We start from the raw sequence: 24,726 nt of genomic DNA on the forward strand, positions 1-24,726 counted from the left end.
CTGTTTTCCTAGTAACCTTGAACTTTTGAAAGCTGGATGAATGACAAAAATACGCCATAAATAGTAAATAGCAAGTTTATGTCTAGTTTCAATATATGTATGTATTTTAGTGCACTACGGCTGGCTATAGTTACCTTTCGACTATGGTTTAGTTGACTTTCAGTCAGTTTTGACAGGTTCTAGTTGCCTCTAGTGACTAGAGTCTAGTCTGAGGTCGAACAACTAAGATCAAAAGTGACATACTTTGTCATCTGAGTTGTCTACCCCTGTCTATAGTTTAGTGCCAAATCCACAGATGCATATCGAATCTATTTTTGCACTAGCCTTTTTTTTATTTTCCAGATTTTGATCCAATATGTCCACCTCTATGTCAAGATAAGGTGATGCTCAATCCCTGATGTCACATCATTCACAAACTATCCCCACTATAGATTATATTTTATTTATTTTTCAAAATTTATATTCACGAGATAAACTTATTGTATCAATAATGTTTCTAAGCTTCAAAAATACGATTTCATACTAATTTATGCTAATTTGTCTGTTTAATTTGCATTACAATCAATTTCATAGTATCTCCAATTGCTGCACATGTAGAATTCTCAAATAACGTGTATTTTATTGGTAGATTTTTTGGAGATTATTTTGAGCACGTTAATAGTTGCAATATGTGCAGCTTATGCTGAACAATGGTAAATATAGTGTAGCAAATTAGAGAGAGTGTAATTTTTGGGGTTTTTGTGGTGAGGGTGGGATTAATTGTTATGTTTAGATTCTTCGAATGGATAATTTATATTGCACTGTAATTAACCTTAATTGACATCCTTTAAATTATATGGTTGATTGTTTGATTAGATCAATAAACTATGACATTATTCTATTTAGCATGTAAATTGGCATATTTGGAACAATCAACCCTGGTATGTCCTGGGCCGTACAGTTCTACTGCGAGCCATGACGACCTTTTGTTGGTGCCGAAGCTAAGGAACTGGATTTTGGGGTCAAAATCCCATGTCTACTGGAAAATGCCGTTAATTTTGATAAAAAATCTCAATTTTCAATGTTTTTTTCTGCCTACAAAAGATCTTTACTTCCTTAAAATATTGTATCTGCTTCCTCACATTACAATACCATGCACAGCACCCAAATGAATCACCCAAGCAGCAAACATACTTCAAACATTTATGCCTTCTACAAAATATTCAGCAATAAAAAATAGCTTCCGAAAAAATCCATATTCACGTATGGGTCGAAAGAGAACATTTATGACTAGCTATCAATCTCTTCCTCATATTCAGCCTCTAAATAGTCAAATTTCAAAGACATAAAATCGATATTTATTAATTTTGTGTTCTCAAATATTTGATCTCTAACCCGGTTATATTCAGCACATCTTCAAAAATTTTGTGTATCGGAAGGAATTACATATTTATTTGAAGCTGTAATGCCTTTAAGGCTGTACTTCTTATCACTTATTAACAATCATAATATTTATCAAAAATAGCAATTAAAAGTTTCTTATTATTCTCTTCCTACACACTTAATTCTACAGCATGACATGAAAATAAGATGAAGATTTTTTAAGAATATTGATTTTTTTATGTGTATGAAGGCATTGGGGAATTGTTAAGGATGATGAACAGTATTTTAAGCGAAAAATTTATGGAAATTTAAATTTAAATCCTTAGAGATTTTTTTGTGACTTTTTGGATGAACAATTTATGATTATTGTTATTTAAATTCATTTTCTTTTGCTTTATTTTGAGAACAAAAAAGGAAGAGTCTGCATTAGGCTATGTAGTGGGATCAGCAACTGAATGGTTCATGTCTATTTTGTGGATTAGTTAAAGACCAAACACCAAATTTTCAACATTTCTCTTTGCAAAGAGGTTGGGTTCGATTCCCACCAAAAAACTGGATCTCTTACTCATTGCCAGAAGTATTGTTAATACTCCAGGGATTCGAACCAATAGCTTAACGACCAAGAGAATCTAACTCGACCTTTAGATTCGATCTGGTTCACTAATTTTTTAGAGACAATGAAAAAGCACGCTAAAATTTAAACTAGACATTCCCCTGGGATCGAACCCAAAACCTTTGAGTAGATGACTGACTTCCTAAACATTTAGACCATTTCCACTTTTCTGCTGCTTATTCTGTTTCGCTAAAAACCGATTTAAAATTTGTATGATTTTTTTTCTGCTAACACTTGTGAAGTATATCATTACAATTTGACTTCAACCTTAGTTACAGCAATACAGAACATTTCCAATTCACTACCATCACTTAATAACTTTTCAATCACTTTCACTTCTAAATAAACTTGAACTAAATTAATGAAAAATTTTATAACCTCAAAATGTGCCCCAATTATCAAAATTAGACTCCAAAACAATAGAATTTTCCCATACATTTCCACTCAAAAATCACAGCATATATTCCTAACAAATAATAAAAATGCTCCACAGCAGTTCCCCTTCAACATTTATTGAATGAAATATCACACTTGCGTTTCATGGGTGCGAACGTAATGGTAATATGAGATATCACCATGGGATGGTCATCAATAAATGTATAGATATAGAATTAAAAATTAAGAGCATTTCACTTCCATTATGTCTCAATATGTGATCTAAATTTTCAAGCTTATTGAAAGTAAACAATTGGATTTTTTTTTACTTTCGCTTCATTTGCCCAAGACATAATTTTTTTTGGAACGAATGCGATAAAATATGTAAAGTAAGAGACGACGGAGAATAAAGAAGATGAAAAAATAAAATCTTATGCAATCAATTCTTCTCCAGTCTAGATGGGAGTCAAAATAGCGCCAAAATAAAACGTACAGAGATGAATGTGGTGACGATGGATACGGAGAGAGAGAGACACAAAAGAGTGTAAAAAAATAAGAACATGAAGACATGAAGTCGCAATAATATATATTTATATGCAGAAAGAATTCAGTTCTATTTCACGAGTTTCACGAATGTTATTAAAATCGAGTGGAAAAATATTTTCGAGTTGAAGGCATTGACTGATTTTAGGTGATTTTATTGGAGATAATGACTTGATTTGTTTTTGTGGAGTTTAACGGATATTTTAATTTTGAATTGTTGAAAATTTTGAATTTTTGAAAATTTTGAATTTTTGAATAAAATTTAACTGATTTTGGAATTTTGAATTTTTAATAGATTTTTAATGACTTAGTTTTCAACGGATTTTAGAATTTTGAATTTTTTCGACTGTTTTTTTAGTAAAATTTTAACGAATTTTAGATTTTTGAATTTTCTATGAATTTTTAGTGACTTAATTTCCAATAGATTGTAGAATTTTGAATTGTTACTGAATTTTCATCTTATCTTTGATGGTTTACAAAAATTGTAAGAGACAAGTACCGGAATTCAAAATTATGAGTCTATAACGGACTTTGGGATTTTAAATTCTTAACTTTTTTGCGAAATTTTGATTTTTTAACTGAATTTTAAGATTTGAATTTTTTAACGAAGTTTTGAGGTTTGAATTTTTCAACTGAATTTTGAGATTTGAATTTTCAATGGAATTTTTAAATTTGAAATTTCAACTAAATTTTGAGATTTGAATTTTCAACTGAATTTTGAGTTTTCAATATTTGAATTTCAAATGACAGTTTTGCTATCTTGTCTACAGAAGCTTTGTTTGATACTCAAATGCACTTGTCATTTTGAAAATTTGCACTTATAAGCCTGCATAGCTTTAAAGTCCATTTTGATTAAAAAAAATCAGCTTTAAAGTAGTCTTTATTGACCAATTTCCAACAAAAAGAATTCAAATCTGATGTCACATAACAAAAAATTCAAATTAAAAAAGACCGTTAAATCCATCAATTAATTTAAACTGAATCAAATCAATTAAATCCGAATAAAATCACTCAAAAAAAGCACATCAATGCCTGACTAAAGACACCACATTTGTTTTGGTTCTTTTGTTGGGTCGAGGAAATAGAGAATCAGTTACACATACCTTTGACATTTTTAATGCTTCTCGATCTTAATTTTACGTTACAATTTATTCCTTCGTTGTTTATAAATATATAGATATAGAGTAGATTAAATGGTAGATTAAACTGTTGTGATGATGATTATATCCAAAAAAAGTAAAGATTTTTACACTAACACACACCTAATTACACTTAATTAATGATTATTATATTTTTTAAATTATTAATAATTTTTTTTTGCTTTATCTTTTTTTATTGATTATTTTCCCTTCTACCTTTATACTTTATATTTTTTTTTTAATTGCTACACATGCCACACTTGAACAAACTTCTTATTTTTCCTTTATCTTTAATAAATAATTCACAAAATTTTTTTTTTATTTCATATTTATTTTATTATTTATTATCATTTAATACATAAATACATATATCCACTTTTTATATTAATTTGACCAAAAAAAATTGCACCATCGACTAGACGCGAAATAAACACGGAAACACGACTAACGTCTTTGAAGTCTCACGCGAAATTGAAATGGCAAATAATATTGAGAGAAAATAACTTTACATGTACAGCAAGTGTTTCTCATTTTTTTTTTTCTCTTTGACGATTTCATTCATGGAAATAAATGTGAATTATGCAGCACATGCGCATTATGTGAATGTTTATGATTTTTATCTTTTGTTTATCCATTAATCGGTGTGTTGTTTTGTGTCAGTTGGCTTTGATTTTGAATTCTCTTTGATTTTTGATGATTATTGGATTGTCTGGATTGCTTATTAACATGTAAATTATCATTAAATCAATTCCATGGAGTTTTTTTCCAACGGTTTTATAATCTTACCGGGATTCTTGTTCTAACGGTCAAAAAATAGTCAAAAATCCCGGTAAAAACCAGGGGCAGGAAATATTCGTCTAAGAATTCTCCCTTTCCAGCTAAAATTAATTAATTATCTCACATTCTAAGCCTAATTAAACAGCAATTAATTCACCATCAATCTCAAGTGCCTTACCATAATCCACAAAACAACAATCGCCGTCAAAATAGTAAGTAAAGAAAATTACAACAACAATTTTTGTTTACATTCTACGAAATTTAGTGACACAAATAATTTTATCTAAAATTAAGCAGTAAAATGAATATAACACAACCTTCGCGGATGCTGATAAGAAATATTAGGCTATTAAGAGTCGTGCAAATATCAAGAGCAGTTCCAGCAATAATTAGATTTCATCAAAATATCAATTTAGTTTCAACAACAAGAAATTTGTGTACTGTATTTTCGAAATCGCCTGATTATTCATCGGAAGCGCAGCAACTGGACTTGTCAACCTTTGAGCCGATCTGTACACAGACTCTTGAGTCATTGACTGAATATTTCGACGAAATTGTTGAGTCTGACAGTAAATTATCAAACGCTGATGTGAATTATTCTGTAAGTTAATTAATTCCTTTAAAAGATCCAGTAAGGTGCTATAAATTTTTGATTCCGTTACAGGACGGTGTACTTACAGTAAAATTAGGAGATGGCTTTGGTACATACGTTATAAACAGACAAACACCAAATAGACAAATCTGGCTAAGTTCACCAACATCCGGACCAAAGAGATATGACTGGATCAACGGCGATTGGATATACAAGCATGACGGAATCTCATTACATGCTCTATTGCAACAAGAGCTAGAAAAAATTATGTCCGTTCCAGTTGATTTTATGAGTTTGAAGAAAATGTAAATAAAGTTATAGTTGTTGTAGATAAATGGCCAGGAGTTGAAGTTGAATGAATGACTGGATGTCTGAAAATAGGAAGTAATGCTGAAAACCTTATAATTTTCAGAGAACCATACAATTTTTTGATAGAAATTGTAAGGTTTTAATTTGAATAAACAAGATCCAGCGCTGGATGTTAAATAATTTCAAATCAACTTCAACATACGGCAAAAGCAGTTCCAATAAGATTCGAAAATCGCTTTCAACAGTCCGTACATAGCAATATTCTCATACTCGCTTATTTTTATTTCAAAAATTTTCATAATTTTGTTAATTTCATTTATTTATTTAGCTAAAAAGTGCTAAATTTTACCATAAAAAGTGACCTTATCATCCCAAACCTACAATGAAGTAGTTAGATAGACATTTTTGTGATTATTTATCGCAAAAATTCAACATTAAAGTGCCTTTCGAGCAAAAAAAATAGAAATTTTTGTCAAATATTTAAAAAAAAAAAAATTTAGTTTAGAAAATGTCCAGAAGTTGTGACTCGACCGTTTGTGCTCATTCATTGGAGCTGGAATTCATAAATGAGAAATATCGTGATGTTCTTGCACACAATAGTGCCCTTAGGGAGCAGTTAAATTCTCGCATGCAAGAACCAATGAAATATTTAAAGCTATGCGAAGAACTGACGAAAGTAAGTCAAGTAATTAGCATCTCTAATTGAGCTATTTAATTAATGATCATTTCTTTTCTCACTCACTCGCTTATTTCTTTTTGCAATTTGATCTTTTTTTTTCATCTTCTGTCTGCTCTTGCCTCTTTTTTAGGAACGAAATGAATTAAAACAGCAACTTACAGAAACAGAATATGAAGTCGCTCAAGTATTATCGGAACGTGGCACCGTCTTGAAGGAGAATCAAAGTCTATCAGATAAAAATGAGTCATTACGTAAGGAAGTCGATAAAGTTCTCAAATCCAGAGATGATTTTGCTAAAGAATGTGAAGCACTAAGACAAAAATTGGATGTGATGAGAAGTCGTAGTGAATTTCTACATTCAAATGATGATCTGTACAGTAGTAAGGATAAAATGACATTCTTGAGTTTAGAAGTGGCAAATCAAGAGATTGAAAAGTTAAAGAAACTACTCGAGAAGGTCAACTCAGAGGTTGCAAAAGCTGTACAAGAATCAGAAATTGCAAAAGGTCGACGCGATTGGGCGATTCAAGAGCGTGAAAAAATTGTCCAAGAGCGTGATTCGGTGCGAAATTTGTGTGATGAATTGAGAAAGGAACGTGATACAGCAACGTCCAAATTACTGGCAGCAATACGCGATAAGGATGAAGCATTTAAAAAGATTGAGCAATTGAATGAGAAAATTGAGATATTAAGTAATGTAAAGAAGATATCCGATTCACATGATCTACACAAGAAGCAGCGTAATGACATTGAGGAAATTGAAATAGATGTGGGAGGTCATATGATGATCAATCCAAATATTGGAATTAACTTTGATTTTGCAAATGAAACGTCTGACTACAATGGAAATAGTTATTATCCACGTGTGCTTTACGTGGAGCCAAATTCAGTATTTTATGGTAAAATACAGGCAAATGACTGTATACAGTACATTAATGGTGTCGATTGTTCAACATTATCGCAACGTATGCTCATCAAGCACATCCGTACGAGCTCACCAACATGCAAGATGATCGTTAAGCGAACAAAATCGATTCTTAAAGGCATCTACAATGTCCAATTACAACTAAATAATGGAAATCATGGAATATTATTTGAAAATGGTGTTTTTATTGCAAATATTGAAAGTAATTCAGCAGCTTATTATGAACCGTTTATGAGTGTCGGTGATCGCGTGCTACAAATTAATGAAAAATCAGTCGAGGGTATTAAAAATATTAATGAATTTAATCAGATCATGATGAATATTAAAAACAATGAGAAACTTTCACTAAAGATACTTAAAAGTGGACAAATTAATGATGGATTGTCCCTTAATAAAGGATGGAGTCGTATGACAAATCAAAGTACACAAACTGATCATGGTGATTTAAAGCGAAGTATTGAGATGACAAGTTTCTTGCCAATTGTTCCATTCATTCCACCACCACCGCAAGTACAGGAACAAGACAATTCGATGATTAATACAAGTATTAGCTCATCGTCACCAAACTCATCGAAATCATCAAGTAAATTTACACCGAAAAATATGTTCCAAAAGTTACGTGATGCAATATCCAATACGAATAAAGAGAATCAGGAGAATGATGCAATTGCTGTACTTGATTCCGTTCTTGATAGTCAAGATTCACTTGATGTCGCACAAGAAAAGTCTAAAAAGAGTAAACATAAGAAAAATATAGCAAAGAGTTGGCCACGAGCAGCTATGGCACTACATGATAGTGGAAAATCTCATTCAGGAACTGTAGTATTTAATAAGAAAAAGGAACGACCGCGTTTGTATTTAATATCGACTGATGATCAGCCAAATAAAGATGATCGTAAAGAGTCACTGACGGAGAAAATGTCAGCCGAGCAGCAAAAGGCTGTCGATACACTCTTTCAACCTCCAAAACCCCTCGTACCGTCACATGAATCCAACATTGTTACAAAATCACATCATTTTACTCGCAATAATTGTAATGTAATTCCACCGAGATCAACAATCGGTGCAAAAAGTCCAATTTATATGCACACAATATACGAGCCATCATCATCATCAAGCAATAAGAATTTCCATAATCGACTTAGTCTCAATTTGTCAAATACACCGCCAAAACCTCATTTCTTTCCGAATACATTTGTGCCGATAAAAAGCAGCAGCATTGAATCGACACAAATATCAAAAAGTCCATTAAATCATTCGTCACTTAAAGACGATGGGATGGACTATACGTCACAGAAGCTTAATCGATATTTAAATAATTATGTGAGTAATAAGTACGACAACATGTCAGATGTTGACAATTTAAGCAGTTCTGGTGGTGTTTCGCAACAGGACTCACTTAATAATGCAAGTATTGGAACATTGCCATCACATTTACGTGCACCATCAATTGGTCGTGTACAAGGAAGTCCATATCGTCATTTGAGTCCACTTCTATTTCCACCAAATGACGTTCTACTGTCCTCGCCTAGTCATGATCATAATTTAGCTTCACTGCATAATTCACAGCACTCGTCTGTGGACTATTCATATTCATCGACTAAGGCACGTGCACAGTTGTCACGTGAAGAGATGTCTGCATTTCAACCATGGAGTAACAGCAGTGGAATGTATCAAGAAAGTGGAACATTTCCAAGGAAAGTAAAGACAGTAAAAATGCCACCAAATCAGGTTGGATTGCCGGGTTTTACAGGACCAATTGAGAGGTCAAAACCAATAAAGATAAGTAACAACTCACTGGATTATTGTAGCACACCCGACCGATCATCGCCAATGCCAACATTTCAGATCCAAATCATCAAACCAGGAAGGAATATAAATATTAATAAGAGGAACTCAATGCCACCGTATGGTAAAGGCTATATGCCAAATATTGGTGAGAAACGTCGTGTGGATATTGAAAAAAGTGAGAAGCCACTCGGCATAAGTATAAGATGTCGTAAAAATCGCGGAATATTCGTATCACATGTCGGTGAAAATTCAATTGCAAGTCAAGTGGGTCTACAAGTTGGCGATCAATTGCTGGAGTTCTGTGGCATTAATATGCGTTCAGCTACTTATGATTTAGCAGCTAAATTCTTAAGGCAATGCGGAAATTCAATAACAATGCTGGTTCAATATAATCCAGAAAAGTATGAGGAACTGAGTACGAGTGATGAGAATGTATCACGATCTGAAGATTCCACACCTCAAAATTCTCCAAAAGCTACTCGATCTGTTATATCTACAGACTCTGTTCAGTCGTCGAGTAAACGAATGTCATCGGTTCCACCACCTGAATCATCACATTCTACTGGAACCATTAAGAGTCATCGTAATACAATTATGTCACCGCCATTGCAAGTTAAGGCACCGTCGATTGTCTCATCATCTGGATCTAATCAGCTGCATAATATGATGGCTGGGAATTCTAATACGTTAGGGAAGGAACAGCCTAGAATTGTTTATATTGAGACTAGGTAAGTGACAACTTTTGAAGTCTAAGGATTGAAGCTTAATTCTCAAATTTTAGGAAAAATCCAAACTTGGGCGTCAGTCTACTCGGCGGAAATGCCTATGGCATCTTCATTCACAGTGTCCAAAAGGACTCATTAGCTGACCAGGCTGGTCTTCGTGTCGGTGATCAAATTTTAGAATATAATGGAACAGATTTGAGACGAGCAACTGCTGAATATGTTGCATTTGAACTTGCTAAGCCTGCTGATAAGGTTACAGCACTTGTGCAGTATAATGTCCATAGTGAGTAACTTAATAGTCATGATTTATTGACCGACAACTAATTTTTTGTCATTTCCTTCCAGAATTTAATCAAATTAAGGACGTGCCTGGCGACTCATTCTACATCCGTGTCAATTTTGACCGAAATGCGGAATCAAATGAAGCTGAACTGTCGTTTGCTAAGGAAGATGTACTTTATGTCGATAACACAATGTTCCGTGGAGTTTCAGGACAATGGCGTGCCTGGAAACTTGACGAATATGGATGTCGTGTACAATGTGGCATCATTCCGAGTCAAATGAAGTATGTAGATCATTTAAATGATTTGATCATGTCTTAATATTCCCAAAATTTACTTTCAGAGTTGAAGAGGATTTACGTCTGAATGGTGAAGTATCTGAAGATGCACAATCGAATCGTAGAAGCTCAACATCATATCGTCGATCATTTTTTAAGAGAATAAAGCCACAAAGAGGTTCATCAAGAGATTCAAAGGAACTAGCAAGCTTCAGCAATACGCATTTAAGCTTGTATTTAGAGGCATCCGTAAATGAGGATAATCTTGTTGGCTATCAGCGTGTTGAACGTCTGGACTGTAAGGAACTAATCTCATTTCAAGGAACTATAGCTTAATGTACTCTTAAATTGCAGATCTATATCGTCCTGTTCTTGTTATAGGAGCTTTAAGTGAATGGGTTGTGGATAAATTAACAAATGACTTCCCGGAGCAGTTCCATCGTTGCATCGTCAATCAAATGAAATGCAGCAAAGAGGAAATAGAAATGAGACTCAATAGTAATCAAATTATTGAGTATCGACGTCGTGGAAGTATGTTCGAATGCGTCTCGTTGGAAGCAGCTAAGGATAATAAGGTATGATGGGTGGATTGACGCTTGCTGATGCTTGAGGAATCTGAGCATTAACTTAACATTACTTCCTTTCATTTTCCAGGAATCACATTGCATATTGGATGTAAACCTATCAGCTGTGGAACGACTTCATCGAAATCAAATCTACCCGATTGTCTTACTACTTAAATTTAAGTCTGCGAAACAAATTAAAGAAATTAAGGATTCACGCTATGGAAGTGATAAATTTTCAGCTAAACAGGCTAAGGAAATGTATGAGCATGCCTTGAAATTGGAATCAGAGTATAGACAATATATTTCTGGTGAGTAATTGTGAATGGATGTGGTTTTAGAGGATTTAGGTATAATGTGGGTTGGGAATGGCTTTTAGGGACAAGATCAGTTCAAAACACAATATTGGTTTGAGGATAAGATCAATTAAAGGATGAGAAAGGATAAGATCAGTACATTGGATAATATCAGTTAAAGGATAAGTTCAGTTTAATGATAGGCTTAGCTGTATCAAGAGATTATGCATTAGGATAAGTCAACTGAGGGATACGATCAGTTAAATGCACATTATAATTTTGAAATCTCATCAATATAAATGATAAGATCAGTTAAGGGATATAGACAGTTTGAAGGAAAAGATCAGTACATTGAATAGTACAGATCAGTTAAAGGATATGTTCAGTTTTGCGAAAGGTTTAGTATTATGATGAGACCATCCATTAGGAGAAGATCAGTTAAGGAAAACAATGAGTTAAAAACACTGTATTAGATTGTGGATAAGATCAGTTAAAGGATACGATCAGTATAAATGATAAGATTAGTCTAGGGATAAGGCCAGTTATGGGAAAAGATCGGTTAAAGGATATATTCATTTATTCATCATGAATGACTCCAAATCAATTTGAGTACTAATCAATTACATTTCTCAATTCCAGTCGTGATTCAAGGCGTGAACATCACTCACATGAGTACGCAAATCAAAACAGCAGTCGATATTGAACAGAAAAAGATTTTATGGGTTCCAGTTCCAAACTAAGGAAGCCATAAATGTTTTAAAAACAACCGCAAGGATCATTATTAAGTAACTGCTGAGCAATATATAAAAATATGAATGTCTTCCTGCATACAGAAACTACATTAGGAATTTTATGATAATTATTATTATTATTATTATTATTATTACTGATTAATCAGCTCATTACTTTCATATTTCTTTGTTGATGTAGTAAAATGTTAACTAATTGTCAGTCATTTAGATTAATTTCCATCCTTCCCTTATTTACAGTCAATTTTATCATTTTTACAAGCATTTTTTTTTTATTGATATTCTGCACATTTTTTTATAGTTTTTAATGCTATTTGCTTCATTACATACAAAAAAATCATGTAAAAGTTGAGCTTAATTGGAAATTTTTTTACATATTTTTTAACAAATTTTTGTAAATCAAGATTTACACAAAATAAAAAAGAGAAAAAGATGGTGACTTTTTACATCGAAACACAGGAATCAAATTGACGCTTGTGCTTTTAGGTTCCGTAAATTGTGATCATCAGGTTGACATCAATCAGAGTTGCAAAACAGGCACCTGTGACAGACAAAAACGGTTTTTCTTACAAAAACAAATTATCAAGAATTTGTACGGTTTTTGTCTGTTACAGGAGCCTGTTTTACAACTCTGACATCAATGACAGTCTTCATTCATCATGGATGTCATATCGAAAGAATTTGCATTGCTTTCTCAATTTTCCGTCTATAACGCGCTCAACAGCAATATTTGCGCGCCATTCACCAACAAAGGAAGCAGCAATTGTGGGTGGGAAGACCATTTTGTGCATGTTCCATGAAATTGAGTCCTGCAAAAAAAATTATGATTTATCAATACTTGGAAATAGAGCTCAAAATCGACTTGACTTTTAGGTACCATTAAAGCATACTCTTTGTCTTTTAAAGATCAATTTCGAGCTCTGCTTCTAAATCCATCAAAACTCACCCCTTTCTTATGTGGACATCCCTGTTTACCCTTAAAAAACAAATAAACAGGATCTAATGGATTCCTAAAACCTTCACAAGCATCGTTGTAGCGACGATAAAAAGCTTCTGTGCTCCATTTTGATCCATGTCTCTTTTCAGCCCATGCTAATGCTTTTTCAGGACTTTTAACGTCAGTGTTGAATTTCCAAGTTCCATTTAGATACGCAACAGTCTCATCTTCTTCATCGGATATGATTTTCATAGTTGACAAGTCATAGAAGTCGAAGCACTCGTCACCTTTGCAGAAGTCTTCACAATCGTTGATTTCTGTGGGGAATAAATGAGATTCGATGTTATTAAAAATGATTTACATAAGTGTGTTAATCCGACAAACAGCAGTTTTTGCCCTAAAAATGGCAAATCAGCGCAAATGCATCAAGGCAACATTAAGTTTTATCATTAATACGACGAAGTTGCAGTGTTCATTCAAACAAGTTGTGCAGCTCGGGCTATTTTGTGACAATGCATATTTTTTTTTATCATAATAGCCCTTTGGATGTTATCAGAGCATCTTTAAGTTATTGTGAAGTTTTTCAACCAACAAAGTGACGAGTAGTAACCAAGCGCCGATGTTAAGGCACTATAGAGAGTCCCTAAATCTCTTTCTAAGAAGATTTTAGCTCATAGCTTTCAAAAAATCCCATTCTTACCATTATAAAATATGATTACAACTTTTGTTTCCACTAGGACTAGCTGTAAACAAGCAAAACAAGCAAAGACAACAGAAATGTTGCTTAAAAACATTTCAGTTGCTTTTTATGATAGCCAAAGATGAAAATATTTCTGATATTTATAGAAAAACTTTTTAATCTGTTTGTTTTTATGGTTATTAAGTATAATCCATATTAGAGGTGTTAATGAGAGTAAATCACGGAATAGTCAGACGCTCAGATTCTATCTAAGTAATTGATTATTAAAATAATGTACAATCAGATAACACGCTCGAAAAAGTCGAGTCAATTTGAGTCGAGTCGACTTAGGTCGATTTCAAGTATGTCGATCTCGAACTTTGGTCAAATATCCCCTTTTGCGATGACTTGTGAGATTCTTCAATCTAATAGTTATTTGTGGTCACACTTCTGTTCATGAATATTACAACCAATTCACTAAGGCACATGTCAGTCGTTGTATTAACGGTAGCACGAGAATATGCCCTGCATTGTGATGCCCGGCATTGTGATGGCTGATTTTAATCAATTTTAATTGCCAAAAATGCAGTTCGTCAGATTGTGTCGCTCGGGTATCATGATAACATCAAATGCTATAGTGTGAACTGCACTTGATTCATTCACTGCAATTAGAAAACATCTAACATTTTAATAGTTTCCATCATCACATCATGTAAGTCCATTTTTCAGTATCAATAATTTATAAAAAATAATTAAGACATTCCCCATTCATCACGATGACAATAATTCAGTCTATTAAGTAACTCTGACCCGAAAACTTCAATATGCTGAACACCATAAAGTCTAAGTCAACCAAATTTAATATTCCAATTCTTAAAATGGAATCAAAACTAAATTTCCTATTTAAATCCACAACTCTTCATGGATTCAAGCACATGTCCTTAGACAAAGACACAAAGTTGTGGAGGAAATGCTTTGTTCGGATATTTTGGTCAACATTTATTGCCATTTCTGTGTTCTTCATGACTCATATCTTAAAGACATCACTTGGAAGCTTGAACTCGATATCGATAAATTTGGACACAAACTACCGTGACTGGATTAATGCATTTCCTGGAATCTCAATATGCTTGAATAAAGGATTAGCGACAAGTCCTATCAAGTCATATCTCCAAAATGTGACAAAGAAGTCAGTTCCAATATCCATCATTAGGACATACCAGAGCTTACTGTTCCTTAATCGGGTCAATCCAAGTGAAGGCATCAAAATTGAAGAGTTTGTGGACTTTAATAAGATCCATGCGGTCAACATCACAGACTTAAAGGAAAACTTCCTGCCGCAGTCATGCAATGACTTTATGGAGTCTGTGACCTTCTTAGAGAAGGAAGTTCCATGCGACAAAATATTCATCAAGCATGAGACTGAAATCGGAACTTGCTTCATTGCCAATGGCATGCATGACAACCTTGAAGACTATCAAGGACTTCCATTGACATACAGGAACAATCAACCTGTTGAACGTTCCTTAGTCATCAAGTATATTGAGAGTAAGTTCTGGTCCTACAAACTGTTCACACATCCACCAGAAGAGACGCCAAGTGAAATGATGGAACCGATTGTCTTGAGAAATTCTGAAGCACAGACATTTATTGGACTTAAAACTATTGAAATTCTTAATGATAAAAATATTAAGCATGAAAGCATTGCAGCACGTAATTGTCGATATCCCTTTGAAAAGTTTGAGGACTTTGACATGCCATACAGTCTTGCTAACTGTGTGCAGCTTAAAAAAATCAAATTAGAATTGACTGAGTGTGGATGTACATTGCCAATTGGTGATTTGGAACTGCTGAAGAAGAAAGCGATCAATTTGTGTGATGTTGAGAAGTTCAAGTGCATTGAGGAATTTACAAAGGTTCTTAAGCTGAATTTTAAGAAGCATATTGAGGAATGTCTGGTTCCATCCTGTCCATCAATGGAAATTACAAATATTGCAGAATATTCTGAAAAAATTGATGATGAACCTTTTGGGATTTTGAAGATTCAAGTCATGGCTAAGCCGAGCTTGAGATATATTAGACGAGTGGTGTTTTCTAAGTTGGATATGATTGGTAGGTAAATCAAGTGGAATTTTGATTTTTGTATATAGTGCGCATAATCATAATTTCAAGTTTATTGGGCGCTGCAACTTTTATTCTCACGTATTTTGCGCAATATGTATACAAACCTATTTTCATTAATTATGCAGTTTCTATTTTTGCCGTATTGTACGCAATATGTTTATGTATAATGCGCGTTTTATGCACAAGTTTTCTATTTTCGTATTATGCGCATCATAAACCCATCATCAATACGAAAACTTGCGTATTGATAAGTAAAGCGCATTTTGTACGTAAAATCACATTTGGTTTTAAACGATTTTCTTTCTAAGAATTAAAGTTCCAAATCAATTAAAACTTCAAAATCCTACTAGTACATTCTAAGCGCATTATGCTATAAAATATTTTTCTTATAAATTCCTTATAGTACACGTTGGAGGGATTATTGGACTCTTTTTGGGTGCTTCTTTTATGAGCATTCTAGAAATGATTTTCCTTCTCTTTGATGTTAGAAGGATCAATACATAAATTAATTCAACAGTGCTTCATATGCTGCATCAACTTTTACATCAAGTCCTTCAAAGCTTTACCAACAAATCGGTTATTTCAATTCAAATTTTTCAAATACGTTAGCTTAACCGATAATTTTGAATCGCACCCATCATTACCGATAAAGCAGTTTACAGCATAGCATCAAATAAATAACAATCGAAGGTTATTTTTAAAAACAGTCAAGATAAACATAATAACTTTCTTAATTTTCAATTTTAACAGATTTGAGAATGTTTCTTCCTTATTTATTATCATTATAAATCTCATTGCTGTAAATCATCATAAATACATCTGTAAATGTTCATAATTATTACGTGCTATAATTTTAGTAGGCAATGTTGATAATTAGAATGGAATGAAATACACACTGAAAATCATCAAGATTGTTTTGGATGCCAAATGTGCTGAGTGACTTGTTGCTTGATGGATTTTTGACCAAGTGGCTGTGTGGATTGAGGAATTTGAGCTATGAATGGCTTAGTGAGAATTTTCTCATTTGATTAAAAAATTAATTTTTTTTTTGACAAAATCCGCCAATTTTCTGTCAAAATTCGTCAATTTTTGTGGAAGCCGGTCAGATTATTGCCACAATTCGTTAATTTTCATGCTATTTGTGATAAGTACTATATTTAAAAAAAAATCAATGAATTTTCTGTAAAAATCGTTAAAATTTCTACGAAAATCGGCTAATATTCTGGCCTATGTATCCAGTTTTTCGTCAGAATTCGCCAGTTTTCTGTCAAAATATTGATTTATGGTGAAAGTTTTCTGTGTCTAAGATTCGTTTAGTTCCTGGCAAATTTATCTGCTTATCCACCATATTTGGTGAGGTTGGCTAATTTTCTGTCAGAATCCGGTAACTTCCTGGCCGAATAGGCTACTTTCCGTTTTGTTTTCTCTTACATTCACTTAATCTTGTCGAATGAATTCAAAACTATAGAAACCTCAAATATGTCAAAAATGCGCTTTAACCACCAAGTAAGAAAAATGCGCTCTAGCCACCAAGTAAGAAAAACACTAACCAAACTTAATTATGTTTATTTATTTTTTCCATCAACTACACATAGTACAGCTTAGGTAGTTATATTTCACAAAAAATAACATCCGATAAAACAAGCTCGACTCAATTTAGCACCAAAAAGAAAAATTAACTAGGAAAAATTCGAGACAAAAACCAGATCCACGACGCACAACTTAAATAATTCACAACGTAATGATAATAAATTTATGAGTAGCATTTGTTTATGAAATTGTAAATTTTTCAAATTTAGATTATTTTTTTGCGATTTTTCTTTCTCTTTTTTTTTTTGTAGATTTATTCCGGCATTGTATATGTGGAATTTATATTTCACTTCACGCTCTGTTTGAGAGATTAATTAACATATTTCGTACTGTATTGTGTCTTATTAAAGAAGAAAAAAAAAATGGAAAAATTAAAACTGTTTATGAAAAATATTGACGTCACTTTTTTTTTGGGAGGGAATTTTATTGCAGGGAATTTTTTTTTGTTTTGTTTGGGGAATTTCGAAACGGAATTTAAAAGGTGATGAAAATTAAAGTAATGAGATTTGCGAATATTTACGCAATTTACAGTCATTTGGAATGTTTTATGGCTGGAATGGTTAATGTGTTGTTGTGCTGACCTTAGTAACTATTAGTTATGTTGGGGAGATTTTTTAGGATTGGATTGTGAATTAGTCTGGCGGACTTTGAATGAAAATTGCAGGTTAATTGTTGATTCTTTGAATTTTAACAAAAAGGTTGAATTGAGAATTAGATTCTAACTATAAATTGTTTACTCAGGCTTTAATGCATTGAATTTAACCTCAAATACTAAATGTTAACGTTACAAATCAGATCTTAACTTCAAAAATAAAATTATAACCTCAAAATATTATTTTTAACTTAAAAAACAAGATTCTAACCTCAAAATATTGCTTTTGTCCTCAAAAAATAGATTCTAACTTTAAAAGTTTAAATCTAACCTCAAAATATAGTATCTAACTTCGAAATATTTACGATAATCTCAAAATATTGACAATATTCTCAAAGTAATGATTCTAGCCAAAAAATTTGGATCCTATCCTCAAAATAATAATTCTAACATTCATATTTCAATCCTAATCTAGAATTATAATTTCTTCCCATAAAATATCAATAATAACCTCGAAATTTTAATTATAACCTTAAAATTCTAATCCTAACCTTAAAATCGAAGTCTTTACCTCAAAATGCTGATTGATTGTAACTCTAAACTTTTATTCCTAACCTCAAAAATCTGATCCTAACCTCAAAATCCTTAACGTAGCTTCAAAATCCTGATCCTAACCTTCAAATTGTAATACGAATATCAATAATCTGATTCTATTATTAAAACCTCAGTTTTAACCTTGAAATACTGATGTTAACCTCAAATTCTTATTCTTAACCACAAAATGCAGGTTCTAACCTCAAAATTCTGACCAAATTTTTAGTTCTAACCTTAAAATACTACTGTAAACTCTTAAACCTCAATTCTAACCTCGCAATCTTGACAATCAATTTCATAATTTCATTCCTAACCTCAAAATCTCAATCTCAACCTGCCAATTTAATCACCAAACTCAAATTATAGATTTATAACCTTAAAAGTGTGTAAGACATAATCTCTAACTTCACATTAGCTTTAATTTCAAATTAATTTCAATAAATTTCTAAATGACAAAATCCCGCATTAGTCGCGTAAATATCTCATTCTTCTACTTCCTTCAATTTCCTTCTTCATTTTCCATCAATTTTTTTTTATCTTCTCTTCTCCTCATGCAGTGCGAAACAATTGAAAATAATTCGTTCCAATATAGCTGCTGCAAATTGAATTCGAGTTCGTTGCTTATGTCTTCTTACTTGCTCGCCTCTCAATTGATCGAAAATTGCATTTTTACATAAATACATGCAGTACAATTTAAGTATGCGAAAAAAAAGGGCGAAGAATAAGAAGGAAATAAAAAAAAAAAAACTAAATACACAAAAATCATCGTTAAATACATTCATGTTGTGTAATAAGTAAGCTTTGTGAGGCAGTGTGGATGGAAGGAATATAAGAACAAATATTGAGTTGATAAAGAAATTTAAATTTTCTGTTCACATAAAAAAAATTGTTACAGAAAATTGTGGAAATTTTATTTATTTAAAAAATGATTGAACAAGATAATAAGTTTGGGAATGTTAAGGTTGTTTGGGTAGTAAAATTGAGACGGCGCATTTTTAAATGCCATATGTCAGGATAAGTGTTTGCTAATTTAGGTTTTGAAGATATTACTTGATTCCTTAAACAAATCGGTTTAAGCTTCTAAGTTTCTATTTGATTGACTCGTTTGCTTAATTGATTTAGAGAGTCAAATTCTTTTAAATTTAGGATAGGACGATGGCTAGGAATCGAACCTGGGTGTTAAGCAAAAGAGACCGCCTTACTAATCACTACACCACAGCTGCTTTGTTTCATTCATAATGAGTTTCACAATATGCATTTATAGCTGTGTAATTGAACATCATTTACAATTTCTATAGAGCTATTCTGTAAACTTGACAGTCTTAATAAGTGAAATATAAGATTTTAACTTTCGCGGCTCACCTAAGTGCTAAGCCTTGACTGGAACCGCTCACGGCATACGGTTCTTGACATTTCCAAAAAATTTTGTCGTCACATAAGTGTACCGCGGTGCACAAATTGTCCACCACTGGTCTAAATATTAAAATACTTAATTATATTAGTTCAATGGTAACTTGGACAACATCGAATTCTTCGAATTATGAACCAGGGCTACTCGAACAATGCTTCGTGACCCCTAAGTGAGCTGTTAAATCTATAGGAGTTCGTGCCGGGGAATATATCCCGAGATTTCTAATTTACAAGAGATATGAGATTTGCTGCATTGGACTCTAACAAATTTGAGAAGTACAGTTCAAGACGGAAACTTGAACTTGATTAAAGGTATGCCCTTGAACTACAAACCAATGCTTGTTATGCTTAAACAGTAAAGCAAGTTTCGCAGAGTAGCGTTCCGTCGCTCTATTAACTGTACCGAACAGTCAAGGAGTATGCTTTCAGTGTACTCATGAGTACGCACATTTTAGTGAATATGCTCATTGTCTGTTTAGGGATAAGACACTAAAATTGCTCTGACGGCATTGCGACGGCTGACATTGACCCATTTTTGTAGCAAACACTATAATTCGCCGCATTGTGCCGCTTCAGTCACTAAACAGTCATTAAACACCTGAAATAACAAAACAAAAAAAATCTAAAATTTCAAATGAATGAATGAATGTCAAAATAAAACACAATAAAATACCTCCACATATCAGCCAGACAAGTGAACAAAAAAAAATATTTATTCACCCAAAAAGTACCTCATCTTTACATTTTACATATGCTAAAAAGGGAAAGGAGCGAAATAAAAAGCAATGCATGACAATATCATGATAATTAAAAACAAACAAACACGCTGAAAAAAAAGAGGAATTGATAAAGCATAAAAATTCGCCCTTCACGAATTGACGATGAATAAATTGTTCAAGCAACAACACATGGAGTCATAAAACCTATACACAAAAGCAAAAATACGAGAGAAGATGCAGAGTCTGTCTTTATATTTTTAGGGAGAAGCGCGAGCGCGAATCAAAATTCATTTTTTTTTGTTGCTGTGCTTCATATTCTATATTCATAACGCGCTGTGAATAATAATAAATGAGAAATAATTTATGACTAGCTAGTCGTTGCCTTTTTGACATTCGTGAGGCGTGGTTCGACTGTCTCCGTTGCTGACTTTTGAGTAATAAAAAAATATGAATATTTAAAATACATGACTGGGGAGACTTGAAATAACATCGACGAATGGCATTTGTGGAAGCGATGAAAATAATAATAAAAAAATGAATCATATTCCGTTCCTTCCCTTCCTTCTTCTTATTTTTTTAAATCATTTTTTATTTTACGTTATGAATTTCATAAAGGCGGAGCATTGAGGAACAACTTGATATGAAAAATTCATATTTCGATTTACAAATGGAATTAAGAAATGTGCTGAACATGGGAAAAAATAGTTTGTTGAGATTGCAATTGTCGGGGATGCATACGTTAGGGATTGTTGCCTTCCTTTCATTGTTCAGTTCTTATATAAATATGTTAATACTTTTTTTTTGCTTCTTCGTCGTCGTTCCTTTCTTCTTTTCTTGTGCTCATTCTTGTGCTTCTTCTTCTTTTTTTTATCGATTATTATAGCTTCTCGTGCATGTATATGCTATATGTGGATAGAAAGAGTGCATTGCAATAACAATATGAGGGATTTAAAGAAATTATGAAACTATTATGAAGTTTAATGATATTTTTTTTGTATGTGCTGTGTATTTGTATTAAGTCCTTTTGTCAACTGAAGTGTATGTTTGAGGGTTAATAGCTTTTGATTCTGAATTGAATCTCTGGAGATTGAATCATAAAAATTATTTGATATTAAAAGTTATTTTATAGTTTATTGTATGAAATTTGGAATTTAATCCTATTTAATTGGGAGTTTTTTATGCTGTGAATATGTTATGCTTGCTTGCTTTTAAAGCTATTTCGCAAATGTTGCTGATTTTTGCCTCATTTTAGAATTTCCGTTGGGATTTGTAATTATTTAAAAGTTCTTTATTCATCAGCAGATCTATGAGCAAATGTAACATTTTGAACAACGGATCCCGAGTGGAAATCGAGCCCACTTCCCTCGATGTTCGAGCTTTGCTATCAATGAGCTATCGGTGGATATTCTATAATATGGCAAAGTTCCATATATAAATTATACGAGTTTCTGTATTCTCTTTATTAGTGCATTACCAATGTCGGTGGACAGTCTTTTATTTTTCATGACGCACCTACGATGACGCATTCAGGTTCAATCGTAATCGTACACAGCGTACGTTTCATGGCAATTCTAACCAATTTTGGTGGCGCAATAATGTGCTGCAGCTCACAGGTTGTCCACCATTGATTTAGAAGACAGCCATAATCAGAATACGAAGTCGACTAGAATTGTATATGAATAACGGCACCAGAACTTGACTAGGACGAGGTGGCATTTGATGCAAATTCAAATTAAAGCTGATATCAAGCCAGCATCACGCTGGATCAACTTTTCAGCACAATATCTCATTCGATCCTGATGAGTGTTTAAGTTTTGTCTGCATCAAGGCATTGACACACGTTTCATCTGGATGAAGGATTGTATGGGCCGGATGCAGATGAAGAGTGTCAATGCCTTGGTCTGTATAAGGTCCCATCAAGAGCCACAGCCTTGCATTTATTGTGATTTTGATGCGCAGTCTTGTTATTTTCGACTGTATTTTACTCCAACATACAAAGATCATACTTTAATGTTTCAGGACGACCACTACGATACCTAAAAGCAGTCTCTTTGCCTGTTAGGTTTATTGATCATCTACAGCTGCAAATCTGCATTTTTGATTAAATTCTAGTTCTATATTTCTATCATACTCATTCATATAACTCAAAATCAAACGTTCCAAAATTAAGATCACATAATTTCTCTGAAGCTATCCCAACCCAACCAACATTATCCACAAAATAAATATAAAGTCACTGAACTTCAAACAAATTAACCTCAACTAAACAATCGCAAAACAAGTTCATAATAAAGAGCAATTTGCAAATCACAATCTAAAGAAAAAAAAAGTCAAAAGATGAGTTAAAAAATTCCTAAAGTCACTCAATTAGCTTCATACTCAACATTTAAATCCCACAAATCTATTCCTATCTACCTACAACAATTTCACATTTACTTATTCCATGCAATAAGCAATTAAATGAAGATCTCAAAAAAGCTAAAGTTGAGAATATAAAGAATGGAAGGAATAAGAAGAAGGAAGGCAAGGCAAGGGGACGGGAAAAAAATAATAATAATATTGAAGCCGCAAGGCATAAGAAGTTCTTCGCAAAACAACGCAATCTTAAATCTTTAATGTTTTACATTCATTTCACATGGGCACCGAGAGTCTCTTCATTCTGTTTTTAAATAAATGTATTAAATATAGTAAAATTGTACAGTCGTACATGTGTAGATATAGAGTTTGACTGCTTGCCTTGCCACACACAACACTGCTAGTTCCTCTACTCTTTTTTTTTTGTTTTCTGTTCCTGTGTGTGTTTATATGAAAAAGTCTAGCAAGAGAGAAGGAAAAAGATTTAGTAGATCGAAACACATCGATTAGTTTTACTATAAGGTTGGGGATTAGGGGTTCCTAGGATGATGTGAACCTAATGCTAGTGAGGTTTTAGACACAGCTCGAAGTCAACTCGGATTTTGTATGGAAGAGTCGACTCAGTGAAACTGTATGGAGTCGAGTCGCATTGAGTCTACTTCGAGTTTTGAGTTGTAGACAGGACTAAGGATTTAGCTATTTGAGTGTTTATTACTAAAGAATGCGATTATAGACTCTAGATCAGTAGTGAGTAACCTATCAGCAATCACGACACACCTTGAATGTAAGCTTCGATCGAAACCGGACACGGCATACAGTTTATGGCATTTCCGCGACACATCGGTTACCCACAACTGTTTTAGGTGATTGAATAATATTCAAGTGTAATGTCTTTAACAAAGTTCGAATCCTAGTCATATTGATAGTATTCTATGCATTGATTGGGACATCGATTTTGATGGGATTTGAACACACGTATTTACTTAAAGAGCGATGCAGATAGAGCCAGTCTGTGGCTTATTTACTAAGCCAAAGAGATCTTAATAAATTCAATGTAGATTTACTTATATATGGCTTGATACTCCATTAAGACATACCGTAGTCTAACTTAGAAGCGGATATTGAACAAAGAATTAAGGTCAACAGACTCCATTTGGTTGGACATGTTGTTAAGAGAACTGTTGAAGCTCTAAATCTAATCTTTAAATCTGATTTTATAGACGGCAAGGGATCACAAGGGCGTTACAACAACTCATGGAATGATGCTATCGATAATGATGGTAATGCACTTGGTTACGAAGGATAGAGCTGTTTTCAGACATTCCCAACGCGCGGCAATGGGCTATCTAAGTAGTGATGCACTTGGTTAGCGGTTGCTAACGAGAGAACCAGCTTAAGACGCAAACTAATAGAGTTCATGGATCATAATTGATCTGTATGGCCAACGAAGTAAATAAGTAAGTTAATCTAATTCCTACTCAGACACCATACTAAGGATACATCTTAGACACTAGTTCAACTCCATGACATTCGATTCCATCGAGCCTCTAGAACCTCCAACATAAAAACTTATTCACATAAACTTATTCATACTACATATGTATGTATATGCAAAAGAAGTACACACATTCGAGAATGATTAATTGACTCGAGTATTTTTTGACGTTTTGACTCTTATGGAGTGAACTCATAGAATGGAAATAAATGAAATTCTATGTATACATAAATT

At 33.0% G+C, this 24,726-nt stretch overlaps 5 protein-coding genes across 5 annotated transcripts in view; 3 read left to right on the plus strand and 2 right to left on the minus strand.

The window, feature by feature from the left end:
- Positions 1–4,123, minus strand: part of toc (toucan) — a 226,117-nt gene extending 221,994 nt beyond the window's left edge. The window contains exon 1 of the mRNA XM_070644259.1: positions 3,997–4,123. Coding sequence (XP_070500360.1) covers positions 3,997–4,005 — 9 coding nt within the window. The 5' untranslated portion in view covers positions 4,006–4,123. The remainder of the gene's footprint in view (positions 1–3,996) is intronic.
- A 987-nt stretch (positions 4,124–5,110) lies between these two features.
- On the plus strand, positions 5,111–5,710 carry fh (frataxin). The gene is made up of 2 exons (XM_070644602.1): positions 5,111–5,410; positions 5,474–5,710. The coding sequence occupies exons 1-2, from the start codon at positions 5,111–5,113 to the stop codon at positions 5,708–5,710; spliced, it is 537 nt and encodes a 178-aa protein (XP_070500703.1).
- Positions 5,711–5,976: 266 nt separating this feature from the next.
- Dlg5 (Discs large 5) lies at positions 5,977–12,291 on the plus strand. The gene is made up of 8 exons (XM_070644260.1): positions 5,977–6,386; positions 6,520–9,833; positions 9,887–10,113; positions 10,176–10,395; positions 10,455–10,687; positions 10,744–10,964; positions 11,044–11,263; positions 11,888–12,291. Exons 1-8 carry the CDS (start codon positions 6,219–6,221, stop codon positions 11,986–11,988), a joined length of 4,704 nt encoding a protein of 1,567 aa, XP_070500361.1. The 5' UTR covers positions 5,977–6,218; the 3' UTR covers positions 11,989–12,291.
- A 62-nt stretch (positions 12,292–12,353) lies between these two features.
- On the minus strand, positions 12,354–13,768 carry LOC139093534 (uncharacterized). Its single transcript, XM_070644269.1, has 3 exons — positions 13,635–13,768; positions 12,944–13,251; positions 12,354–12,806 (listed from the first exon to the last, which is right to left on the minus strand). Exons 1-3 carry the CDS (start codon positions 13,726–13,728, stop codon positions 12,648–12,650), a joined length of 561 nt encoding a protein of 186 aa, XP_070500370.1. The 5' UTR covers positions 13,729–13,768; the 3' UTR covers positions 12,354–12,647.
- An 867-nt stretch (positions 13,769–14,635) lies between these two features.
- On the plus strand, positions 14,636–24,303 carry LOC139093774 (uncharacterized). The gene is made up of 2 exons (XM_070644603.1): positions 14,636–15,725; positions 24,218–24,303. The coding sequence occupies exons 1-2, from the start codon at positions 14,636–14,638 to the stop codon at positions 24,301–24,303; spliced, it is 1,176 nt and encodes a 391-aa protein (XP_070500704.1).
- Positions 24,304–24,726: the final 423 nt, after the last annotated feature.

The sequence above is a fragment of the Chironomus tepperi genome, unplaced genomic scaffold, assembly GCF_022539635.2.
Source record: "Chironomus tepperi strain 1889 unplaced genomic scaffold, CSIRO-AGI_Ctep_v1 contig_337, whole genome shotgun sequence".
Lineage (NCBI taxonomy): Eukaryota > Metazoa > Arthropoda > Insecta > Diptera > Chironomidae > Chironomus > Chironomus tepperi.